General features: G+C 40.7%; 1 protein-coding gene across 4 annotated transcripts in view; it reads right to left on the bottom strand.

Annotated features, from left to right (window-relative positions):
- The window catches only part of LOC140453474 (synaptotagmin-like protein 1), a 153532-nt gene that overhangs the window by 73516 nt on the left and 56359 nt on the right, over nucleotides 1-23657 (bottom strand). For 3 of the 4 annotated variants that reach the window (XM_072548179.1, XM_072548182.1, XM_072548181.1), the window contains one exon: nucleotides 1955-2342. In XM_072548179.1, the coding sequence (XP_072404280.1) occupies nucleotides 1955-2082 (128 nt within the window). In that variant the 5' untranslated portion in view covers nucleotides 2083-2342. Of the gene's footprint in view, nucleotides 1-1954; nucleotides 2343-12715; nucleotides 12829-23657 lie in introns of those variants that run through there. The other variant, XM_072548180.1, reaches the window with a different exon arrangement.

Below are 23657 nucleotides of genomic sequence, written 5' to 3'. Positions count from 1 at the left end.
CTAGCAATTCACTGTACAAGATACAGTACTTCTATTAATTTTGGAATCCAACCCAAAAACTAATAATGGTACCTTAATTAGTTTAACTAGATGCCAAATTGTGCCTGCAATTTTGGAATTCCCTCACAGTTGCCAGAGATATGGCAGTCACTCCAGTTATGAATAAACAAGTTTTCTGCAATAATCCCAGTGGTATGGGACCTGTAGCAGCTTGTTGAAAATTTCCAGTTTAAATCTTATGACACAAAGTTGGGAGGAAAACCAGGTTTAACGTATGGAGCTGGAAATTTCAAAAAGGTCATAGACATATTAAATTAATGGGCATTAAAGGCATTCAATGTTGAAAACATGAGATCATACACTTTGAACTTGAGAAAGATAAATCAGAGTATTTTCTAAATAATGGAGACAAGGAATTATGGGAGAACATTAAAATATAGGGATTCAAGAACAGGAATGACAAAGCTAATGAACAATACAAAACAATGAGAAAGACTTCAGAGACTCTCACTGATTAAGTTATGTGGCAAAGCGCCTGAAAACAAACCTTCAAACTCAGCAAGCTAATTTACATACTAATTAGAAAGACTAATAGATATTGACTTTTATCTTAAAAGGGATAAAAATGATCTTAATGTTGTATAAAGTTATTGTTATACCCTACTTAGAACATCATGTTCAGTTCTGAGGACCTCATTTCAAGGGGATATATTATCCTTGTAAATGTGGCTCGTGTTCCCTTGAGAACAAAGGACTGGAGGGTGATTTGGTGGGAGTTTAAAATTACAGAGGTGCAATTGGGTAGGAATACAGGAAAATGGATTATAACCTTAAAATGAGAGCCAGACCTTCCAGGAATGAGATCAGGAAATCCAATTTCACAAAGACTTATTAAAGGCTAATCCCAATCCCATTTCCCATTAGTTTCTGTGTACAGAGCTAGTGGGCTGACCATGGCCCATCTCTTTAACTACCTAACTGCTCCAGGACATGAAGTGCCCAGACCCCTGACTGGTGGCTGCACATCTCCCAAACTGTATTAGCCCAAACCCTCGATTGAATGCTATGAAATGACAGGATTGACCGTGACCCACTCCCTGTACTGTAGAGGCACTGACACCCTGGCAGAAAACATCTTGAAAATCTTCAGTACTTTGCTTTTGGTTTCATAATTGGTGTTAATTCCCACGTGGTAACTGATTATGGTTGTAGCTTGTTAATGGTTCACTTGCCTCACTTGCTAATGAGACAAAGTTAACACTTAGTAATGACTGATAATTGAACATTCATAAGTCATCAAAGATGCTTGTCAGAATGTCCTGTTCATCAGCAGGTCTGGCAGTACATATGGAGAGAAAAGTGGAGTTATGTTTCAAATCCAATGTAACTTTTCTTCAGAAGTGGATCTATTTCTCCGTTAACTCGACTTCTCTCCCCACAGGTGCCATCAGACATGCTGAGTTTCTCCAGCCCTTGCTGTTTTCATTTCAGATCTCCAGCATCTAGAGCATTGCTGTGGCCTGTTTATCACTTGGACTTGACTACTTCTTTTGTTGTACTTTGCAAAATATTGTGGCTGGTTGCTTAAGATATCTTATTGCAACAGCCTCTTAGCAATTGGTGGTAAAGTTTAGTAATTCCCAAGTCAGTGAAAAGTTTCTAAAATGGTAGACCTTCAGGAAGCTATGTTACATTCAGGCATAAATGGCCCCATGATTTCACAAACTTCAAGGAAAACATCACATTTAATTATTCCAGAAGTTACTTGTGTTATTACACTAACCTTACTGCTAAAGTTAATTAATTCATTGTAAATCTTCTGCTTCACAATTAACATTAAAGACTAACACAAAATTGCACAGGAAAAATTGTCATCAACTATAACAACTGGAAATGTGGAATAATTATTCAGGTCAAATTGTGAGAATTAAATGTAAAATTTCCTTCTGCTTACTTGATGCGTTGGTCCTCCAATAGACGGAGCTCAGTGTCTCGAGAAAGGACATGTACAATCATGTCTAGCTCCTCATCATTTAGGAAACTCAAATCAATCAGGTCCTCTACGTTGAAATCTAACTCCATGGCAAGATGTCCAGTGCCAGGTAATTCTTCAAGAGAAATCAGCAGCAAATGTCAGCTAGACTTGGTGGTGAAAATACTTTAGTGCCTTCCTGAACAGTTGAGCAATTTTCAGTCTTGTAAACTCTGTTCTTCACAGGATTAGCAATGCAGCAACATCCATTCTTAAAGAGCCCAATACTGTCTAAATTTGAGGAATGCAAGTCCCAAATCTTCTATAATGTCCCAATTTCTTTTTCTGCATTGGTCCTGACAAAAGGTCACTGCAAACAAACATAGAATTGAGTGATTTTATTCAAATCACCAATTTTTGTTAAATTTTGCATATTGGTTCTATAGCATGAAACAATGGTAATCTGCATACTTCAACTGAGGAAGAATAGACACTATGTATATTTAAAACTACCTGGTTTCAGCCCTCTGCACCTTCACTGCAGAGTTCCTTGTTCTACTAATGCCACCCTCCAAATACTGCTGCCATAGTGCAGATCATGATGCTGGCTGTTTTCCCTGGAGCGTAAAAGGTGGAGGGCTGAGAGATGTATAAAATCATGAGGGGTGTGGATAGGATAGATAGACAAAGTCTTTTCCCTGGGTTTAGGGTGGGGGGGGAAAGAGTCCAGAACTAGAGGGCATAGATTTAGGGTGGGAGGAGAAATATGTAAAAGAGATCTAAGGGGCAACTCTTTCAACAAATGGTGGTGATGTATGGAATGAGCTGCCAGAAGAAGTGGTGGAGGCTGGTACAATAACAACATTTAAAAGGCATCTGGATGGGTATATGAATAGGAAGGGTTTAGAAGGATATGGGCCACGTGCTGGCAAATGGGAGTAGACTAATTTAAGATATCAAATCGGCGTGGACAAGTTGGACTGAGGGGTCTGTTTATGTGCTGTACAGCTCTATGATTGACTGGCCTTTCATCATACTTGGAGCCTTGGTTCCTTCCACACCTCAACCCTAGGTCTGGCTCTTATTTTAAGATTATGCCTTCTTATTCCCTGACTTGAGAAAATAATTTCTCCTCCATCCATCTTCCCAAACCATTAGTCATCTTAAATAGATCTTTAATCTCAATGTACAAGAAAATGTAAGCCTCAAGGTTTCAGATTTGTTACCTTATTGTTCTTGATGCTCTTCTCCTACATTTGACACAAAGTGACTTAGCGACAAAATTTGTTGCAGTCTTCTCAACAATACCAATTTGATTACATGAAACAACTTTACACTGCATTGGATATGGACAAAACACAGGGATCAGGATTAACTAGGAGTCCAAGAACCATCACAGTTGTTGAGATCAATATTTAACTGTTTACCACATCAGAGAAGGGGAAATAATTTCAGCATCAGCAGGAAATATCATGGGGCGGTTGGGAAGTGGGAGGTTTGTAGGGCCTGAAACGAAACTCTCCTGGATGCATTTTTCAAGCATTTCATAGAGAAGGGTTGCTGCCAACAGTGCATTTTTCAAACCCCCATGTCCCACCTTCCAAATGCCTGTGGGTACAGTTTCTGCACACAAACTTTCCAAAAATAATGCAAATTCCAGAGATAACAGGCTTAAAAATAAAGAGACACAAGACCATAAGGTATAGGAGCAGAATTAGGTTGTTCGGCCCATCAAGTCTGCTCTGCCATTCGATCATAGCTGATAGGTTCTTTATTAAGGGGATCAAAAGTTATGAGGGGAGGGCAGGAGAATGGGGTAGAAAAACCTATCTATTTCTGTCTTAAATACACTGAATGTCTTGATCTACAGCCTTCTGTGGCAATGAGTTCCACAGATTCACCACTCTCTGACTGAAGAGATTCTAAAGGACTGTCCCTTCACTCTGAGGCTATGCTCTCAGGTTCTAGTCTCTCCTACTATTAGAAACATAGGTTGTTGTGCTATAACACAAATGTCATCAATGTCAATTTGCTGTAACGCAATTGATGAATTGGGGATGTTGTGTCTCAAGTGTGAATTTTTAAGACATATGTTGGCTGTAACACGATTACATCGCTAGCACTTTAAGCGCTCTTTCTAAAGTGCACTTTTTCAATAACATGGGATTGTACAAGAATGCAACCATCATGTTATAGAAAAATTGACTGCATTTTCTCCATGTCCACTCTATCCAGGCCTCTCTGAATACTGATGTTGACTCCAGCAGATCTTTAGTCACCAGCTGCCATCCTGAAATATTCTGTAAATTTCAATGAGATTCACCCTCATCCTTCTAAACACTATCGAATCCTCATCCACTCCACATATAACAGTCTTCATCCCTGGGATCATTCTTGTGAACCCTCCCTGGACTTCCTCCAAGGTCAACACAATCTTCCTTACATATGGGATCCAAAACTCAACATTCCAAATGTAGTCTGATCAGAGTTTTATACAGCCTCAGCAGTCTAGTACTCTAGGCCTCTCACAATGAATGCTACATTGCAATTGCCTTCCTATCTGCCAACCAAACCTGCATGATAACCTAAACAGAATCTTTAGCTGGGAGTCCTAAGTCTCTTTGTGATTCAGATTTCTGGAGCCTTTCCATATTTAGAAAATGGTCTAAGCCATTTATTCTTCCTCCCAAAAAGTGTGTAATCTCTCACTTTCCCACATTGTATTCCATCTGCCACTTCTTCACCCACTCTCCTAAGCCTGTAAAAGTCTTTCTGCAGTCTCCTGCTTCCTCAACACCACCTGATCCTCCATCTATCACTGTGCCATCTACAAACACAGCATCAGTGCTCCAAAAGCTAGTACTTCCAAATAAACCTGTTGCACTATAACCTGGTGTTGTGTGATTTTTAACTTTGTCCACCCCAGTCCAACAGCAGCATCTCCTTATCATGTTGGCTCTTATCTTGTTGTGCAACCTCCTATGTGGCACCTTGTCAAAGGCCTCCTGGAAATCCAAATAGTTCATGTTTGTCCTATGCCGAACTTGCCATTACCTCCTCAAAAGAATTCTAACAGACTTGTCAGGCACAATCTCTTCTTGACAAAGACGTGTTGACTAAACCAGAATTTACCCTACACTTCCAAGTACTCTGCAGTATTCTTTATAATGGATTCTAAAGTCTTACCAATGACTGAGGTCAGGCTAACTAGCTGATAGCTTCCCCGTCTTCTGCCACCCTCCCTTCTTAAACAGGGATATTGCATTAGGCATTTTCTAGTCCTCGGGACTTTCCTTGATTCAGTGATTCCTGAAAGGTCACCACCAAAGCCTCCCTGCAATGAGGTCAGCTTGTGGACCTCAGAATATATGAGTTCCCTGAACTCCTGTTACTCTGGTCCAATCAGGGAGCCCTGGCTGAAGGATATGAATAGCAGTGTCAGACATCCTGTTCACTCTTGAGAGCTGGCTTGAAGGATGCTGAATCAACGGCAAGGATTGTGTGTGTAAATAAAGGTTAAAAATCAGACAACACCAGGTTATAGTCCAACTAGCTTTCGGAGAACTGCTCCTTCGTCAGGTAGGAAGTGAGGCAGAATCAGAAGACACATAATTTACAGCATAAGTTCATAGTGTCAAGCAACTGATTTGATCCTGCCCTACTAGCGACCTGATGAAGGAGCAGTGCTCCAAAAGCTAGTACTTCCAAATAAACCTGCTGCACTATAACCTGGTGTTGTGTGATTTTTAACTTTGTCCAGCCCAGTCCAACAGCGGTACCTCCTTATCATAAAGGAAGGTTGACATGGTAAAGGGCCACTAGATCCTGTGCAGTTAATGCAGTGGGGATGAGAGAAAAGCAGGCTCCTCAAGAAATTCACTCACAGCAGTTGCCTTTGAGTTGGGGTCAAAATCAACAAGGTAAAAACAATGACTGCAGATGCTGAAAACCAAATACTGGATTAGTGGTGCTGCTCGTTGGATGCTGCCTGAATTGCTGTGCTCTTCCAGCACCACTAATCCAGTATTTGAGTTGGGGTCAGCATTTCTGGAATCATGCTTGGCTCATTCAATCTTACTGTTGAAGACTAGGCCCAGTATGTGGAAAGAATGTGTTCTTTTTTCTGGCCAAGTGACATTGGGGTCGATAAAAAGGAATTTTCCTGACAGCTAATGGACCCATAGCTTTCTCAAATATTAGGAGCCTAAATTTCTCTGAGGCACCAGATACAAAAACCTTTCACGAATTGATGGATTTAGTTAAGAAACATTTTGATCCCTGCCTCCTCCAATTCTGAGATGCTACTGGTTTTACTCAACATTTCAAGAATCAGGGAATCCACATCAAGATTTTTGACTCGATTAAGATGACTGGTATAGGCATGTGACTTTGGTTTAATGCTTAATGAGATGCTGAGAGACTGTTTGGTATGTAAGTCTAATGATGTAACCATGCAAAATCACCTACTAACTGAACCCCAATTGGACTTCAAACAGATGTCACAACTGGCTTTATCATTGGAAAATGTGGCAAGTGGAGCATATTCCCATGGAAATGGACACCTTTGCCAATCTGACTGAGCTTGGGTACACCACTTGAGTGAAAGCAATTGCACAACCGCACAGGGAACACATCCTAAACAGATGGACTCTAGGTCAGCCCACAGCAAAGCCCTAAAACAAAACCAGGCTACAGCCAAATGGTGAAAATCTTCAGGATCAAGACCAGCAAGCCATTGTAGTTGCTGCTGGTATGTGGACTCAAAACAGCAGAATAGTTCCACTAGACCTAAATTGAGTAAGATAATTCATTGGCCGGTATCCAGGAGAGTGCACACCATGGAAAATCCATCTACATTTGGTTTGGAACAGTTAAATTGCTTAGTAATATCTGACTTGGAACCAATCAAAATAAATGTCTAATTAAATGGTCATTCAGTTCTAATGTAAGTGGATACTGGTGCACCAATTTAGTGATCACAGAACCAATCTTCAAACAATTTGCTCTGGACTTCAACCATTAAGTTTGTGTAAGACCTCAACTAGACTGAGAACTTGTATCAGGGAACCTTTACAGATTAAGGGTACAACTTCAGTTCCAGTTTCTTATGAGAACCAGCTTGTTTAGTTACCATTAATAGTAAAAGGCTCAGGCCCAAGCCTAATGGGGCAAATTTTGTTGAAAAGAGATTCACCTTGATTAGCTCAACATTTTTAATTAGAAAATGGCTGCCTGAGTGAAGTCCTAATTAAACACCTGGATATTTTCAGGAAGATCTAGGGACTATCAAAGGAACCAAAGCCACCTTGTACGTTGACCAGGAATCAAATTCACAATTCTGAAAAGGTCCATCCAGTGCCATTTGCATTATGGGGACAAGTGGAGGCAGAAATCAGAAGGCCTCAAACCAGCCCATTTTGTGGAATGGGCAGCACCGGTCATACCAATTGTGAAGCCCAATGGATTGGTTAGTCTTTGTGGGGATTTTATACAAACATGGTAAACCACTTTCCACACTTCCTTGCGTTGAGCATTTATATGCAAAGCTCGCAAGGGACGGTCCTTCACGAAATTGAACATGAGCCATGCGTACTTGCAACTGCAGTGAGATAAGGATTTACAGAAGTATGCTACAATTAATACCCATAAGGGTTTGTGCCAACATAAATGAGTTTGCCATTTGGGGTATCAGCAGCCTGTGCTTTTTTTCAGCAAATGACAGAGAACATTTTAAAAGGTCTACCCCAGATCTCCATTTATTTATATGTCATGCTAATAACAGGGAACACCAATTAGGGCACTTGGAGTAATTGGACATAATCCTTCTGTTTCTCCCAGGCAGGCATATTCTTTAGAAGGGAAAATATGCGTTCCACACACTCCAAGTGAGCTACTTGGCTACAAAGATGATAAGACTGCATTAGACATGTCGAAAGATAAAAGTGAAGTTGATCAAAGGTGCCCTGGCTCCCACATCTGTATCAGAGTTTAGATCTTTTGACGATGAATTATTATAGAAAGTTCATACATAACCTGGCCTCCATCTTGGCACTGTGCATTAATTATTTAAAAACGGTCAGCCTAGAAATGATTGTGTAGTCAAGCCATAGCTTTCAGGGAAGTGTAGAAACAGCTATTATCCTCTAAGGCGTTGGCATCCCAAGCAAGATCTGGTATTGATAGAAGATGACTCCCCCATGGCATCCAGGACTTCGGCTAATGCAGAGCGTAATTACATCCAGATAGAGAAGGAAGGTTGGGGGTCAAATTTGGAATCAGGGACTTCCTCCAATACCTTTACAGATGTAAATTTGTAATAATAATGACTTCTGTTAAGTTGACTTAAAGACAACAAAACAGTGCAGCCCATAGTTTCACGCAAAATTCAGCGGTGGTCTCAAATACTAAGTGCATATAATTACAAGTTGGACCACTGTCCAAGAGACCAAGTAGCAAATGCAGATGCATTGAACTGCCTCCCAGTGGCAGATACATCACCGGGAGTACCACTACTGGAAGATTCCTCAGTGGTTTTAAACTTTCTCTACACACTTCCAGTCATGTAGAAAGATCCAGTATTGGTGAAACTGAAATACCTGGTATTGAATCAACTGCTTTTTTTTGACCAATGGCAAAAAAACAGACAAGTTGAATGGCTAATCTATACTCTAAATGAAACTTCACCCCTTTCATAAAATTCCTTTACACATACAAATCAGACACACAGAGACAAGACAAAACACAAATATCGAAGAAGGTGAAAGGGATAAAAGTCAGAAGCATAATTCTGGTACCAGTCTAGATTACAGACTTGATGAATTGTTTTCATTCAGCATTCTGGAGTGTTTCTGATTCTTTGCTAATAAATATGAGGTTGTGAATTAAAAGACTGTGTCTGCCCCAAATTCCCCTCAACAGACACAAGTGATACCATTCTGGCTGAAATGCTCACTCTCTACTTAAAAAAGGCAACATCGCACTTACAATTCACAACGTGTTCCAGTAACTTGTTTTTGAAACTGCAAAACATCTTCCTACACAATTTCCTAACTTTAAAAGGAGTACCTTCTCCCATTCTAGTCCTCAGTCTAAAAACAAAGTGGCCTTCACAATTGTTAAGGCTTCCTTATTAATAAATTTCAGTACTTTTTGACAACTGATGTAATACTAATTCATCTTGGTTTCCTATTTTCTCTCTCTCCTTTATTGAACAGGACTTTTTTTTAAAAGATTCCTTACAGTGTGGAAACAGGCCTTTTGGCCCAACCAGTCCACACCGACCCTCCGAAGAGTAACCCACCAAAACCCATTTCTCTCTGACTAATGCACCTAACACTATGGGCCATTTAGCATGGCCAATTCACCTGACCCGCACATCTTTGGACTGTGGGAGGAAACCAGAGCACCCAGAGGAAACCCGCACAGACACTGGGAGAATGTGCAAACTCCACATAGACAGACAGTCAGAGGCTGGAATTGAACCTGGGATCCTGGTGCTATGAGGCAGCAGTGCTAACCACTGAGCCAATGTGCCCATGAACTGGCTAACTTCCAATTCAATGGGACCATTCTAGAATCCCAGAATTTTTGAAAAATCATAATCAGCCGATCTACTACCTCATAAAACTCTAGAATATAGAGCATCAGGTTGAAGGGATTTGTCAGATTTTAGTCAGTCATGTTTCTTCTCCACAAGGTCTTGTCACACAAAATTAGCTACCTACTGCTTGGCTAGATGTTTTGGAGTCAAGTTCGATCTTAGAGCTTGATGGCCCCAGAAGGTGTTTCATAACATAGTCGAACAGTGTAATTATGAATCTGTAAATTGTTCCAAAACATGGCTGATAAGATTGGGAGAGAGTCCTGGTTTGGAGAAGACCAAGGTAAGTACAGAGCAACAGCCTTTCTTGTTAAACGACTTCACCACAGCTTCTACCATCATCAAGCATTATCCTCATTCCAATACACTAACAAATATTTTCTTTCTGCTGATATTAATTATCTTAATTTTTTTCATCTTATTAGCTCTTAGGTTACTTTCTATTTCTAGTATGTAACTTGTGTCTTCTACTGGAAAGGCAGACAAAGTATTTATTCAATGTCTCTGCCTCTTCCTCATTCACATGATCATTTCCCCTATTGCTGCCTCAAGGGATCAGTATACTTCAGCTATTTCCCTTTTACACACTTACAAAAACTCTTATAATTTGTTTTATATCTCCAAATAACTTGTTCTCAGATTTTAATTTCCATGTCATCTTTTTGGTGGGCCTCTACAGGTTTCTAAAGCTTATCCTAATGGACAGCCAGAAGGAGCTGAGGTAGTCCATGCTTCTTTCATCAGTCTCTTGACCCCACCCCAAACCACCTCACATGCGTTTGGCAAAAAGGTGTGTTACATCCAATTTTAAAAACTACACTTTACTAAAGGAACAGAAGATTATACAGGAGTTGTTCAAATGGCTTACTGAGAGTAGTTTCAGGATTGGTGTATTTCAGTTACCTGGATAGGAGGCTGAGGGGTGACCCTATAGAGGTTTACAAAATTATGAGGGGCATGGATAGGACAAATAGGCAAAGTCCTCTCCCTGGGTCGGGAGTCCAGAACTAGGGGGTATAGTTTAGGGTGAGAGTGGAAAGATATAAAAGAGACCTAAGAGGCAACTTTTTCATGCAGAGAGTGGTACGTGTATGGAAATGAGCTGCCAGAGGATGTGGTGGAGGCTGGTACAATTGCAACATTTAAGAGGCATTTGGATGGGTATATGAATAGGAAGGGTTTGGAGGGATATGAGCCAGGCGCTGGCAGGTGGGACTAGATTGGGTTGGGATATCTGGTCGGTGTGGACGGGTTGGACTGAAGGGTCTGTTTCCATGCTGTACATCTCTATGACTCTATTAGAGAATCTGGGGTTGTTCTTCTTTGGGAGTAGAAAAGTGAGGAGAGAAGATTAGATTAAGGTGTTCAAAATCAATGAGGAATCTATAAAATATATTGGATAAAACTAGCCCTTTGGCAGGAGAGTTGTGAACCAGAGGACACTGATTTAAGTTTATTGGCAAAAGAATCAATAAGAATGAGGAAAAATCCTTTTAGGTAGAAAGTAGTTTGAACTTGGAATTCAAGCCTTGACAGTGGAAAGGAAGCAGACACAATCATGTCTTCATTAGAGACTGAAGGGAAAAGAGGTGCTGGGAAAGTGATGAGTTTCTTGGTGTTTTACATTTGAACAGGTCTTTTGGTCAGCATAATAATCAGCCAATTATGTTGCCAACAATTTTTTAGGCTTTCAAGAGTTCAGTATAAATTTCCAATCTTGTTTGCTAAGCTTGTAAGAAAAAAAAATCAGGTGTTATAGTAGAAAATTTTTGTACTTTATTAAAACATATTTAATACCAGCTCATCCTTCTCCCACTCACAACGGATTGATAAACATTTACTCTAAAAGATGACAGCTTATTAGGAAACTGAAGGAAAGATGTGCAGGGAAAGTGATAAGTTTCAGTGTTTTACATTTAAAACAGATCTTTTGGTCAGTGTAATAATCAGTCCCATTATGTTTTATAAACCATAGAATCCCTACAGTGTGGAAATAGACTATTTGGCCCAATAAGTCGACACAACCCTCTGAACAGCACCCCACCCAGAGCCATCTCGTTATTCTAAACCTGCATTTCCCTTGGCTAATGCACCTGACCCATACATCCCTGGACTCTGTAGTTTAGCATGGCCAATCCACCTAACTTACACATCTTTGGACTGTGGGAGGAAACCAGAGCACCCATTGGGGGCCCACACAGACAGTGTAGAATCAAACCCAGGTCCCTGGAACTGTGAGGCAGCATTGCTAACCACTGAGTCACCGTGCTGCCCAACAGATGACTTTATTTTCTGTTAAACAAGTACTTAAATTGTATTTATAAACAATTATAAGCTTTACTATTCTCAAAATATCAATCTAACATACTTCTTCCATATTATTCCTTACTTGGTAAAACAACCCAATAAGAAAGTTTTCATCACCCGCTTACTAAGATACATCAACAGATTTACTTCAAGTAACATGCACACTCCTCATAAATATGTCAGTCACCATGAAGATCTCACCCTCAGGTCTTTACCTGAGGCATGGTGACCCTCAGGTTAAATATACCACCAGCTGTGTCTCTGTCTCACACTCAGAGCAATCCTCTGATCTTCCAGGACTATTGCAAGTTTACCTTTTAAACCACTGGTAAGCCTCACATATTAATGTACATCGACTTACACTAATTAAGGCATACACAGCAATGCATTTAACTTAACAGTCATTATTATACACCCACACTAAACAATAACACATTCACATCTGTATATTCATACGAACAGGAACACACATGGCTGATGTTATTAGCATTAGCAATACTTTTTCAAATAACACATTCATCGTCACTAACAGATTCTCAGCAACTTCAAATTCACAGCTATACGGTCTCAATTCTTGTAATTTAACACAACATTTTTGCAGCTAACATAAAATGCAAACTCTAGCAAATTGGCCTATTTTATTGCTAAAGCTTTTATTTTCTCTCCAGGCACTTTCCTCGTGAGTTCAGTAAACTATAACATCAATTGCTTCATAAGGCCTAATCAACAGCTTAACCCACGAAACAGTTGGGGGCTTTCAACCAACTGAAGTGAGCATCCACGACTGGATCAGCATCAGCTCAAGTAAGCATGCTTATTTTAACAATGATATTTACCTGATCAGTTTAGATGAATTGCTGAACTGATGAGAAGAAAGGCCTCAACATCAACAGAGTACTAAGGCCCCACAACAAGCCAGCAGCTGTGCAATTATGAAAGTTGCCAGAGTGTCTTTAAGTTTGCATTAGCAGAGTCAGATATTGTGACACCTTTGATAGGAAATCTAACCACAAAGTGTAGAGAAAGAAAACAGGACCGGAGTTTAGTCTGACATGGAATGAGTTTTAAAGACTACTTCAGTTTGTGATGCACAGCTTTTTACAAACTAACTCACTATTTTGTACACATTATAACTTCACACATAATTGTTTATGTTATAAACTCAGTTGCACAGTACTTTTGAAAGGAATATATAGGTAACACGTACTCCTGAGCTAGTTCTGCCATTTTTTGTGTCATAATTGATTTCTGTCTTATGACTCAATTCAGCTGCCTCAGTTCCATAATCCAGAGTAAGTCTGTTTAAGAAAACTTTTTAAATTTATGACTGATGCTATATCAAGAGTTTCTTGGAGAAAAGCATTCCATATTTTCACAATTTCTTTGTGTGAAATGCTTCTCACATAACCATTGCATCTGCATCCCTTTGCCTGAACTCTCACACCAAAGGAAATAATTTATCTTCATGTCCCCAGTCAAATCCTTTAATGAATCCAGAATACTTACACAACAAAAGGAGGCCATTCCAGCAGTCATGTCTGTGCAGATTCTCAAACAGAGCAATTCACCCTCATCCATTCCAATACCTTCTCCCTGAAGCCCTTTTTCAGATAGTAACCAAATTCCCTCTTGAATATCTTGATTGAACCGACCTCCACCACAATTTCATGCACTGCATTTTACTAAATGATTGCATGATGTTAATAATTATTCACACCTCTTCAGGTACTGCAGTAATCCGTATCCACATGCAGCAAGCCCAGTGCCCTACAGTAAGGCACAAATCAAGAGTGTGATGAAATAGTCTCCACTTGACAATGCAGCTTCAAGAACACTTGAGAAGCTTGATAGCAACCAGGACAAAGGAGCCCATTTAATTAACAACCGATTCACTCTTCACTCTCTCCACCATTGACACGCAGTGGGGCAGCAGTGTGTATCAGTTATAAGATACACTACAGTAACCCACCAAGGCTCCTTAATAGTATCTTCCAAATTAACAACCTCTTCCACCAGAAAGACAAGTGCAGCAGATGGATGAGAATGCCACCACCTGCAAGTTTCCTGCTAAGCCACACACCATACTGTTGAGCAACTATACTTTCCTTCCTTCACTGGAACTCCCTTCCTGACAGTATTGTGGATATCCTTACTCTTGAAGGACTGCAACTGTTCAAGAAGGCAGCTCACCAACTTCTCCAGTGCAATTCAGAACTGGTAGTGAATGTTCGCCAGAGTTGCTGCTGATGCCAGGATAAGCTTAACTGAATTTCTCATATGATTCTACCACAAATTGTGCTTTAGCCCATGTTGTTCAAGTGCCTATAAGATTCTGTCCTTAGGACTTTGATTTAACCATTCAAAATATTGCACTGACTTGACCCCTAGACTCTCAGATTGAAAGTCTGGTACTCTACTGACTGAGCTACCAGGCTCCCTAAGAGGAGGGAACTATCATTCATTGGCCAGGAATATGGATTTCCCCTGTGGCAGGTGAGAATTCTACCACTGAAACACCAATGTAACCATAGCACAAATGTTCTTTAAAAATTAACAGATCTGTCTAATCAGCATGCTCAAAGATGTTATTATACATCTCTGGAGCAGGTGGGACTTGAAGCCAGGTCTCTCAGTCCAGGGAGAGGAACACTACCATTGCACCACAAAAAGGCCCTCAAATTGAACTTGGAACTTGATAACTTTATTTGTAACACAACTCACATTAAAGCATATGCAGTACAACACCAACATTTGCTACTAATTATTTAATTTCTTAATTACTTGTTTATTTCAGTATCAAACACACAGTTGCAATATGTTTACACAACACCTGCCCATTCGAGGTTTTGCTTTCAGCGCTTGCTTGGTACCATTCCCTATCCATCTCAAATAAAAGTGCAGTCAAAATATTGTCCTTTCCTTTCATCATATTGGTCCATCACTCATGTTCCTGGCAATTCCATTGGATCCCATCTACTTTATTGAATTCAAAAACCTTGTTCTCCCGTACAGATTCCTCAAGAGTTTCATCCCGCTGAGTCGATTTAGCTTTATTAGCTTTATTGTCACATGTACTCAAATGTCAAAAGTTTATAAGTTGCCACTTACAGCACCATCTCAGCTACAAAGGTACCTGGGTACAATCCTTAGTTACAGAGTAGAGAAATGAAGAAAACTGTTACATTACAGCTATACTCAATATAATTATAAGTCAGAAAAACAAAAATAAAGTCAAAAAGACAAACATCACAGTTTCCCGCCCAAGGCAGTCCACAACAGACCAGCACAGGGGGCCTCCACATCAAAGTTCTAACTTTGTCCACTTCTTTGCATTTGTCCACAGGTTCTGTTCTTCTCACTTTAATCATTGTGGGTCCTGCCATTCTTGCAGAAACATTAGTCTTCCTATCCACTCTGTAGCCTTTGCATTATCAAGTGCTTGCAACCATTTCTTGAAAACTCATGGAGTGAATAAAACTGGTTGAAGGCTGGCATCTTGTGATTCAGCAGACTTCAGGAGGTCACTGAAATGCTTATCCATTTAGTGCTTCTGGCTGAAGATGCTTGCCAATGCTTAAGTCTTGTCTTTAGTGTTATTGTGCCAAGTTCTCCCTTCATTGAAGGTGGGGACATATGTGCAGTCTCCTCCTCCAGTGAGTTGACCATTAATGAATGTGGCAGAGCTTTAGAGCTTAGATCCAGTCTGCTGGTTGTGGTATTGCTTCGCTTTCTCTGTCACTGCTAATATGTTGCTTGGCATGCAAATGTCTTCTGCTGTAGCTTCACCAGATTGATACCTCTTTTATAGGATGCCTGAGCTGCTCCGGTATACCCTCTTCACTGATCCAGGCTTGATTTTCACTGGCTTGGTTGTAGTGGTAGAGTGAAGATATGCTGACACATGAGATTACAGACTGTGGCAGAAAACAAATCTGTTGCTAATGGTCTACAGTGTCTCAAAGACATCCAGTCTTAAGTTGCATGATCTGGTTGAAATCTATTTCACTTGGAAGGGTGGTAGTGCCTCAGAGCATGATGGAAGGTATTCTCAATGTGAAGTTGGGACTTTGATTCCACAGATCTAATCAGTAGCTTTTTCTACAAGTACTGTCATGACAGATGCATTTATTGCAGGCAAATTGGTGAGGATCAGGTCAAGTAGATTTTTCTCTTGTTGGTTCCCTCATCTCCTGTGATCTTTAGGACTTGGCCAACTAAGTCAATAGTGGTGCTACCAAGCCATGCTTAGTGATGGATGTTTAAGTCCTCCACATATTAGATTCTATGCTGCTGCTACCCTCAGTGATCCACTCAGTGCTGTTCAACATGGAGAACTGATTAATTCCCCCTCATACTTATGTTGAATGGTTATTTTCCATAATTACAATTAGTTGGCATGTTAGATTAAAAAAAAGTTGTTCCTGGGATATTGACATCATTGATTAGGTCAGCATATATTGCTTAATCTGAATTTCCCAGAGGACAGTTAACTGTCAAACACATTGCTGTGGTTTGGAGATACAGGGAGACCAGATTAGGTGAGAATGTCCGATTTTCCCATCCCAAAGAACATCCTGAACCAGATGGGTTTTTAACAATTGGAGTGATTATCCATAATGTCAAAATAGCCTCTGTACATGCAGAGTTGGAGGCTGACAAAGTTTCTTCTCCCTGGCAATGTCTGTGGAAAAAGTCTCCTTGGCTACTGCTCCTTTGCTACACTGGCCTTGTTGTCCATTGTTCTCCAGCTGCTGCACTGCCCAGGGAGGAGCCTTCCTGGAGCTGGGAAGATATGCAGGGGCCTAGTTTTTCACTGCACCTGTTTCTTCCCACCTGCTGCTACCTCCTTGCTATCATAGTTGGAGGAGTGATCCACCTTCCTGTCCCGATGCTTAAAAGTCAGATAAAATGGTCACTGATGCATGCATAGATGGGGCCAGTGATATAAGCTGGCCGTGACACTATATTCCTGCCCATGCATGTTTGTTGCTCCATCTGGTGGTGGCATTCACAATAAACAATGAACATAAATCTAGAATGATAAACCAATCTAATGCGGACCACAAAATGTTGTGGTCCACATTAGATTGTTTTTTCATTTTAGATTTATTCATTAAATTCAAATATCATTATTTGCCATGGCGGAATTAATACCCCCCGAGCATTAACCTGATACTTGTCCAATGACAATAAGATGACATCAACACCTCTTCACTTGGGCACTTTGGGAGTGATACAAATAGTTTTGTTGATGAGCAAGCTTATAACTTGCTGAGAACAACTCTCATCCTATGAACTTTCTATTTTAATTTACATTTTCTGTTGAAAAAGAAATGTTGTTCAGACGGGGTTGAAATTTGAAACAGTTGAGACTGTGGTGCTGGAAAAGCACAGCTGGTCAGGTAGCATCTGAGGAGCAGGAGAGTCAACGTTTTGAGCATAAGCCCTTCATTAGGAATGATAATTCATTCCTGACGAAGGGCTTATGCTCAAAACATTGATTCTCCTGCTCCTCGATGCTGCCTGACTGGCTGTGCTTTTCCAGCACCACACTCGCAACTCTGATCTCCAGCATCTGCAGTCCTTGCTTTCTCCTGAAATTTGAAACATTTGAGAGTCTGTTATTCCAGACGCAGATCTGATAGTCACAGGATAGTCATTTAGTGAGTCACATAGAGGTAAAATGGTGCTCCTAGACTCACTATGTTTTCTGCAGAGACTTCACTTTCTGGGATGTACATTTATTTTAAGTGATCTGTCTGAGCATTAACCTTCAGATCACTGCTTTTACAATTTTAATCACTCACAAGTTACAATTAGCTCTTGAGACAGGTTTGCCTCAACTACCATAGTACAACAATAGAACTAGATAATCTGGAATTAAGAATCTAAGATGCTCATGAATCCACTGTCAATTGTCGAAAAAACCCATCTGGAAAAGAAACTGTCAAACTTACACGGTCTGACCTACAATCACAATGTGGCTGACTCTTAACTGACCTTTGGGCAATTAAGGATGGGCAAGAAATGCTGGCCTAGCCAGAGATGCTGTCATCCCATGAATGAATTAAAAAAGGCTTCTCAGCCTCTGCCTAACAGCCTGCTTGCACTGAAAGGTAAAAATAAGGAGAGAAAACTGCAATAACCACTATAGTCCAAAAACAGAACTAGACAACTAGTGAATGAAGGAGTTAGTGAATGCATTAGACGATTAATTGATTTACGATTGTCAGAAAAACCCATCTGGTTCACTAATGTCCTTTAGGGAAGGAAACTTCTATCCTTACCTGGTCTGGCTTAATGTGACTCCAGATTCCCAGCAATGTGATTGAGTCTTAACTGCCTCCTGGACAAGTAAGGATGGTCAATAAATGCTGGCCTAGCCAGTGATACCCTCATCCTGCAAATGATTTTTAAAAACTCCCTGAAATTTAAAAAATGCTGGAAACACTCAGTAAGTTGAGCTTTCGAGATAATATTTCACGTATTACTTGACAAAGGCTTGATCAATGAATTGCAATATTGTGTCATGACCACCTCTCAATTTTATTTTCATGATTTCAAATCAATTAATTCAGTGTTCTCTGTTGTTAGCAAATGATTGTCAGCACCTCGTCTAGTTACTTTCTATTTTCTGATACTCCAGGTCAGACATTGCATTCTGGAGTGGGTATCTCACCATGGTTCATGCCTCTCTTAAAGTTGTGTCCTTGAAAACTGAGAGAATCCTTGGCACTGTTAGAGGATAGTAATGTGTGAAACATTACTGACATCTTTCTGGACAAAGCAAGTCCTGGATTGTGACTGGATTACAATATATTATCAAGGCTTACAAACTTTAAAGAATCATAACTTAGAAATAGCCATTTAGCACACAGAGCCTCTTTTGAAAAGCAACCCAATTCAAACCATTTCTTTCCCTTTTCCCCATATCCGTACACTTTGTTCTCATGAAGTATTATCTACTTACCACACTGGAAGATATTATTTGTGAAATAACTCCACAGAGGCTGGTATTGCATCACCAAGTGTTAGATCTCATATTTTCCAATGAGAATCCGAGTTGCGGGGTGGTTTCAGGTAACATTTATTGCAGCTTTACTTTTGGTACATCTTCATTTCTCCAGAGCAATAAGTTACAAACAAAGGTTCAGAATGTTTTAACATAAACAGTTTGAAATTAGAGCGCATATGATTCCCCAACCTCCTTGTTTATTATTGGACAGCAGCACCAATTAATCACTTCGTAATTGGCTCTGGTACAGCATCTTATGCACTTCATGCCTTCTTCAGCAATTTACTTGTTGTGCATACAGTTTAACTGTTGATAATCCTTACCCAAAGGAAGTACTGCTACGCTCAGCAATTTCAATATATTTCCAATTAAGCTAATCGTATCATTGAATGACAAAGAAATGGACAGGCTTGTGTTTCACCACCGATCCTTCATGATGTTTCCCAGACTCTCTTATCTTCCATATGCGACAGATTTTACTGTTTGAAACTGGTTCAAATCCTTGCTTTTAGTGATTTTTTTTGTATAGAGGTAGATCTACAACCACTTCAGAATCAATAACTATGATTATCTGAAGAATCTTAACTAAAACCTAATAAAAGTGCTGTAACTGATTGATTGAATAATTCAAGAGAGATTCACTAATTAAATGTCTTATCTATGTCCTTTGTGTAAACAACTGCAGCTGCATATTCTTTCTCAGTTCAATAACCTTGAGTCTACAGAGCTACTATTGTTCTACTTGTGAAGACTACATCAAGCAAATATTTCCCTAAGTGCTCTAACTATGGCCAGCCATATTCTGCTGCATTAGCCATGGGCAGCTGTCGGCCATTTTGTGCTGCTCAATCATGGGCACCCCTAACACAAAATCATTCTTTATTTACAAGTGGAGAGTCTTGACACTGATCCAGCTCCCTCAGAGCCTGCCCTCAGACTGAACAGATGTCTGACCACTCCTGTTCTTATCTGTCAACTAGAGCTCCTGATTTGGACAAGATTAATAGCCTGAATCAAGGAACTCATATTCTTTGAGATCCACCTTGTTGACTACATCCTTCCCCCTCTGAGTCTAAGAGCATAGGCCTGTTCTTTTTTTTTGTAGCTGCTTCTGGATTGTTTTAGCACAAGGTCAGGTATCCCAACTCTGCCTCTGATCCCAGCGGCATGTAATGCACGGTTGCTGTCCTCTTGTGCTAGAGAGTCTTGGAAGAAATTCATTCTTTACTTCAGGTAGCAAAGGCATCTAGGTGGTGACATCTGCTATGTCCATCTCACATTCTGAGGTATATTCAATGCTTGATGGAAAGGGAGAACCCAAGGATTCCTGAACACTTGGAAATTCTGTCAAGGAGTCTGGCATGTTTTGCTTCTGCACTGTTTGCAAATTTGCAGCTTTCATTTGGTCCACGTGTTTGTTCAGGACCGTTGCACCACTTTGAACTTTATACATCACTGGATCTGACCTCATGTCAATCATGCTTCTTAGCCATGGAGAGCCGTTTCTATGAGTCCTGCAACAAACTTCGTCCCCTGAAGTAAACTGTCTCTGTTGCTTAATGGAGTCTTGTGTCCGGTATTGGCGTTCCTGATGCTGTTTCACCCTACTCCCAAGTTTCAGAAGATCAGATTGAACCTGATGCGGAGTCTTCTCCCCATTAACCGCTCTGCTGCAGCTGTCCCCTTAGTTGCATGAGGGTGGTCCTATAATCAAACAGGAACCGGGAGAGTTTGGTATCGAGTGAAGTTGTAGGCTGTTTCTTTAAGCTTGCCTTCAAAGTTTGGACACTTGCTGCCAGACTATTGGATGGTGGGATGATATAGAGCTGTCCTCATGTTGAATACCATTCAACTTTAGCAAATACATTGGCCTTTTGTCTGTGACCAATACTTCCAGGAGTCCGTACATTGCAAAAGATGCAGTTTTTTTTATCATCGTCTCCATGTTTGATAAATGAACTGTATGCATATCCAACCAGTTTGAGTGGGTGTCTATAATGACCAAGAACATTGAGTCCTTGAAAGGACCTGCATTGTTGACATGTAACTGAGTCCAGGATTTACCCGGCCACTGTCATGAATGTTGGCAGCAGCTGGCAGTAAGTTTTGTCCTTGGTGGCACTCTGGGCATTGCTCCACCAATGCAGCTATGTCTACTATCCAACCCAAGCCAACAGACATACCTTCTAGCCAACATCTTCATTTTGGAAACCCCTGAATGACCCTGGTGGAGTTCAGCCAGTATCTGATGGTGAACTATGCTCGGGACAATCACTCTTGCTCCCCATAATAATATGCCACCCTCTACTGTGATTTGCTCCCTCCGGGTCCATAAAGGTTTCAATTCTGGTTGTGATGGCCCTTTAGTTTTCCCCAAAACCACCTGCTACTTAAGTTTTGCCAGGACTGGATATGTCTGCGCCAAGATCTGATATTGTCAGAAGTGACCGGAAGTGGGTGCAGAAAATTTAAAACCTTTACAGACTCTTCCAGTGGCAGTACCACTGGTGGTGTATCTGCCAGCAGGAGGTAGCTCAATGTATCCGCACTTGCTACTTGTCTCCTGGAAGGTATTCCAATTTGTAATTATATGCACTTAGAATTCGAGCCTGTTGCTGAATTTGGCCAGAAGCTACGCCTTGTCCTCTTTAAGTAGAACTAGCAGCGGTTTGTTGTCCATTATTATTAACCGTGGGAATGGCCCTCCATGGGTAAGAAGCATGGTTGACACAAAGTCAGATCCAGTGATGTATAAAGTCTGTAAAGGTATCAATGGACTTTCAGGGTGTACACTGTCTTAGATACTGTTTTGCTGTGGGCTGGCCTAGAATCCCTCTGGGCGAAAGTGAGTACTACAGATGCTGGAGATTAGAGTCAAGAGTATGGTGCTGGAAAAGTACAGCAGGAATCCTGATGAAGGGCTTTTGCCCAAAACGTCAATTTTCCTGCTCCACGGATGCTGCCTGACCTGCTGTGCTTTTCCAGTGCCATACTTTCAACTAGAATCCCGCTGTTCAGGATATGTCCTGAGTGAGGCTATGCAATTGCCTTCAATTAAGTGGTGGTCCCAAGCTTAGTTGGACTAGTGAGGGTGTCCATTTCCATTGGCATACTCTGTAACTCATATGCTGCACTTGCTGCAATTTCCAATGATAAAGCCAGTTGTAGTGCCTCTTTGTAGTCCACTTGGGCTTCAGCGAGTAGGCACTTACATATTGGTTCCACTCTCACCACCAATGGGATAACTCCACACAGACCAGTGTCCTATCACCAAGTGGATTTACACATGGAGTGACCTTGACAATCACTGCAATCTGCGTAAACAAAATATTGAAAAATATGTTTGTGTTTTCTTCAGATTTTCAACATCTATGGTATTTTATATTTGTATGAGCCAACTGAAGCTTCCACTGCTGTGGAGGGACTCTGATCATGATTATCTCGAAATTATCACGAGGGTATTTTACACCATGACACATAGCACCTGAGCAGTAACATCACACCCACACAGTAAATAAAGCAATGCACCATTCCCTTCCTGCCATTTACAAAATAGGGACTGGATCAGGTTACAAGTGGAATGACAAATTCATTCTTGGTTTGCATTATGATGAACTCTTGTAATGCCAGAGGCATAGGTTTACTTTCTGGATTGACAGAGTTTGCTGTTCAGTCTCTGCCTCCTTAACCTCACCCCTTGTCCCTTATCTGTGGTCTGATGACCTTCAAGTTAAACTCACCGGTAGCCCCCTCTCTCTAAGGACACAGCAGCCTGTGATCCTCAGGGACTATAGTTAAAAAGTGTGGCGCAGGAAGAGCATAGCAGGTCAGGCAGCATCCAAGGAGCAGGAGAATCAACATTTTGGGCATAAGCCCTGCATTAGGAATGTGGGTGGGGGGAGGGGGGTCAAGGGGGCTGAGAGATAAATAGGACGGGGGTAGGGATGGGGGAATGTAGCTTTGAAGGCAATATTTAGATGAAAGTGGGGAGTGATGGTGATTGGTGGTGTGTGTACGTGTGCATGTGCATGCGCATGCACAACAGTCCAATTTCACCAGTTGAAAAGGATATGAAAACTATCCCATCAGTACTGAACTTTTCTATGGATACAAAAGATTAATGATGTTGTAGTTGAAACGTTCAGGATAATTTTTAAAACTTGATAGGATAAATATGTCGAAGCCATTTTATTTCATGGAAGAGTCTAGAGCAAGACCTTTCAGAATAACAAAGAAAACATTTCTCCACTTGGGTTCCAGATACCCTAGTTTCTCTCATTGCACCTTATCAGCTTGCACTGTCAGCATTTTGTGGGTAAAGTCTTTTCGCTATGCCCAATTTTCAATTGAAAATATATTATACAAAGAATGAAACACACAAAGAGATCATTTAGCTCACTTATGCATTTACAGTTCTCATATCCAAAGTGGCATTAGTTTCTCTCAAAGGGTGCTGCATTTTGGAAAGGCAAATCAGGCAGGACTTATACATTTATTGGTAAGTTCATGGAGAGTATTGCTAAACAAAGAGATCTTGGAGTGCAGGTTCATAGTTCCTTGCAAGTGGAGTCCCAGGTGAACGGGATAGTGAAGAAGGTGTTTGTGATATACTTGCCATTATTGGTCATTTCATTGAGTATAGGAGTTGGAAAATCATGTCTCACAAACTTGATTGAGTGTTTTGAAGAAGTAGCAAAGAGGATTGATGAGGGCAGAGCAGTAGATGTAATCTATACGGACTTCAGAAAGGCATTCGACAAGGT

The sequence above is a fragment of the Chiloscyllium punctatum genome, chromosome 27 (genome assembly GCF_047496795.1).
Source record: "Chiloscyllium punctatum isolate Juve2018m chromosome 27, sChiPun1.3, whole genome shotgun sequence".
Lineage (NCBI taxonomy): Eukaryota > Metazoa > Chordata > Chondrichthyes > Orectolobiformes > Hemiscylliidae > Chiloscyllium > Chiloscyllium punctatum.
Note: the sequence above shows the minus strand (reverse complement) of the source record. Positions and strands in the feature narration are given on the sequence as shown.